Genomic DNA, 3,114 nt, shown 5'->3' with positions numbered 1-3,114 from the left:
AAGCAGCTCCTATTTAAGTGATGCCTTGATTGTGAACATGTGTGGCAATAATCAGGCCTGGGTGTGGCTAGAGAAATTTAACTCAGGTGTGGACAACCACAATTATAGTATGTTTTAACAAGGGGGGCAATCCCTTTTTCACACAGGGCCATGATGGTTTGGATTTTTTTTCCACCTTTAATAATAAACACCTTCATTTACAAATTGCATTTTGTGTTTACTTGTGTTGTTCTTGACTATTGTTTAAATTGGTTTGATGTTCCGAAACACTTAAGTGTGACAAACATGCAAAGGAACAGGAAATGAGGAAGGGGGCAAACATTTTTTCACACCACTGTATACTAAGTAAACTTTTTTTTTGTATTTCAGTGTACGCTCACCATCTCCCTCCAGCTCATCAGTCTCATCGGCCCAGCTAGTGGACTTGGCTGGGTAGCTGGGGGGCGCATTGCTCCCTCCCTTGTCCTCTGCCAGGAAGTCAGTCAAGGTAAGGGTCTTCCCCTTCTTATTCTTCTTCTTAGCTGGAGAGGAGAGGAACACAGAGTATATAGTCATTCATGGATGAAACATGTCAAACCATGGGTTTGTGGTCTATATTGATGTGTGTCATGGAAGTTTTTTAAGCCATTATCCACCACCCCACCATTTTCTAAAAGTTCTAAAATTCACCATTTGAAATATTTAACATATTTTTTTGGAAATGTACAGATGGCTGAAGAAAACAGTGAGTTTGGGTGTAGCAGCAGAAATGAAAGATAGTGTGTACATTTCTGATAGTTACAGTGTCAAAACAGTGATGTTAGATTGCTTTCCTGCCTTGTATTAGATTTCAACTGTTATTTTAACAACTTAGTGTAGTATTACAAAATATAGCCAGTAAAGCAGTGAAATGCCACACAACAGAGATTCTTCTAACTGTCTGAGTTTGTGTGTTTCTCTCTACTCACATAGACAGCTGCATCTATGTGTAGACCAACACTACTTGTAGTGTAAAATGTTGTCCAGCTAAGCCAAATAAGTAGACTGCAATTTGTGAGTGATAACAATACCACTGACTTATTTCCCTATAGGAACGTAAACAAACAGGGAATGGTCTGCCTGTCCAACCTGTCAGAAAAAGGCTTTCCTACTTTTGATCAGCACCAAGTATATAATGCAATCATTTTGACAGGTTCAAACCACTGGACTTCATTTTGAAGGAAGGTTTAATGAGTTATGTATCCATTAGAGAACCTTCCTCAGAGTTTCTAGTTGCAAACAGTAACCAGTTGCCCATTGGGGCTTCACAGCTCAACTCATCGAGCAGGTCTGGTTTGTTTTGGTCTGAAGCAGAAAAAGTGGAGCAACAAAGCTGGTAGTGTGCTTCATTGTAAAATCCCAGCTGTCAGGACATTCTTTACACACATAGTTACAAAACCTGCACACATACAGAGCAACACAGACGGGTAAGAGCTCATTCCCAGTACATAATGCTCAGTCATTGTTTATAAACTAACAGGTCTTGAGTGCTTGGACCCTGTAAAACCGAAAAATATTATACGGACTGCTTAGTAGCGCTCCGCACTAATGTGACATTAGCAAGCTAAGAGCCCCGTACCGTTAACTTGTTAGCAACGTTACTGACTTTTACTAAAACTACGAACGCAGTTTACTTTCTGGCTACACTACAAACGCAGGTTGTTTGTTTGCTATCTACACAGGTCGCTTTTGTCTGTAGATATATGCGGGCTTAGTCAGCAAAAGAGTGCTGACGGGAAAAGTACCCCTGCTTAGCCGGCTAGGGTTTAGGGCCTAGTGCACATCGCAGCGCCAGGATCCAAGTGCGCCATCATAGAAGCAAGACTTTGACCGGCCGGATGGGACGGCTCAAAGTTGTGAAGCTACCAGGGAAGTATTCAGGATGCGACCTAACAGGCCCAAATGCCCTGTTTAATCAAACACCGATACCAGGGAGCCAAGCTGCACACGTGGGGCGACTCCTTGGGCAGCCCGGACTTCTCGGCCCAACCCCTCCTCCACGACACGCGCTTGCGCCCGATGCCTATCTGCTCTGAGCGCCACGGTGAGCTCCGCCACGAACATACAATGTGCCTGCGCTGCACGTAGTTAGCAGCATTTCATAACATGTCACACGATATCCTAAATATGTAATACTTTGCAAACTTAAAAGCGGACAACACAAACATGGCAATAACATTGTTTATAGAAAAAGACCGCATGTAATCGGTGTGTTAGCTAGCTAAATGTTCAGATTGTGCAAGTCGTTGCTTCGTTCATTTGCCTTCCTTCAGCAGTTACGCCTTTACCGGGCCAAAACAACCGAAGAACCGATTTATACACGCAGGACAACGACGCCAATCAATAAGACGAGGCATTAACAACCCCAAAACTTCATATTTTCAAAAGCATTAAGATATAATCCGCTAAAATCCCCTCCATCCGACCCAGATCGTTCACCCTCATAAACCTCACCTGACGCCGCCATGTTGGAGAACGAGTTCTTCGTAGTAGTTCCCGGATGAACGCGTCAGAGGTTTATTATCGGGAGCGCGCATCGCCGTTCACGGGCCCGTCTCCGCCATAGACAGTCAAAGAAAGGTCTCCTCCCTTGGTTTGCTTACTCACCCATCATGGACGAATGACACCCACATCTGCTCAGATTGACATTTCTTCTTCCCTTTTTGTTATATTTGTCACTAAACTAACGTTAGTGTAACTCACAAGGCTGTTGATTGATTTCTCCTTTCTGTACCTAAATAATTGGACAAAAAAATTGTTATACAGCTTTACATATATTTATATTTATCAGAATCGGAATCCCCTTTATTGGTCCGGTAGGCATGGGTGTGGCATATGTGCATCCTACGTGTACACGGAATGTTACACCGTTATTTTCCATTATCCTGAACAAATAAAGGTAAAGAATACCCGGGATTATTTTGTGTGTGGGCTGTTTTGGCATGCAGTGCTCTGTAGCACCTACTAAGGGGAGAAGAAGGAAGAGGTAGTGTCCAGGTGGTAAAACGGGTCTGCAGTACAACCTGTTTTCTAACTGTGGAGGATGATTGTTAATTCTTTTTGCAGTCCTGGCTGGAGCTGGCGCAGAAAGTACAT

At 43.3% G+C, this 3,114-nt stretch overlaps 1 protein-coding gene across 7 annotated transcripts in view; it reads right to left on the bottom strand.

The window, feature by feature from the left end:
* The window catches only part of eif4ba (eukaryotic translation initiation factor 4Ba), a 16,533-nt gene extending 13,970 nt beyond the window's left edge, over positions 1-2,563 (bottom strand). For all 7 annotated transcript variants that reach the window (XM_034869732.1, XM_034869736.1, XM_034869738.1 and 4 more), the window contains exons 1-2: positions 2,473-2,563; positions 381-521 (exon numbers count right to left, since the gene is read on the bottom strand). In XM_034869732.1, coding sequence (XP_034725623.1) covers positions 381-521; positions 2,473-2,485 — 154 coding nt within the window. In that variant the 5' untranslated portion in view covers positions 2,486-2,563. The remainder of the gene's footprint in view (positions 1-380; positions 522-2,472) is intronic.
* Positions 2,564-3,114: the final 551 nt, after the last annotated feature.

This window comes from Etheostoma cragini, chromosome 4 (assembly GCF_013103735.1).
Source record: "Etheostoma cragini isolate CJK2018 chromosome 4, CSU_Ecrag_1.0, whole genome shotgun sequence".
NCBI lineage: Eukaryota > Metazoa > Chordata > Actinopteri > Perciformes > Percidae > Etheostoma > Etheostoma cragini.
Note: the sequence above shows the minus strand (reverse complement) of the source record. Positions and strands in the feature narration are given on the sequence as shown.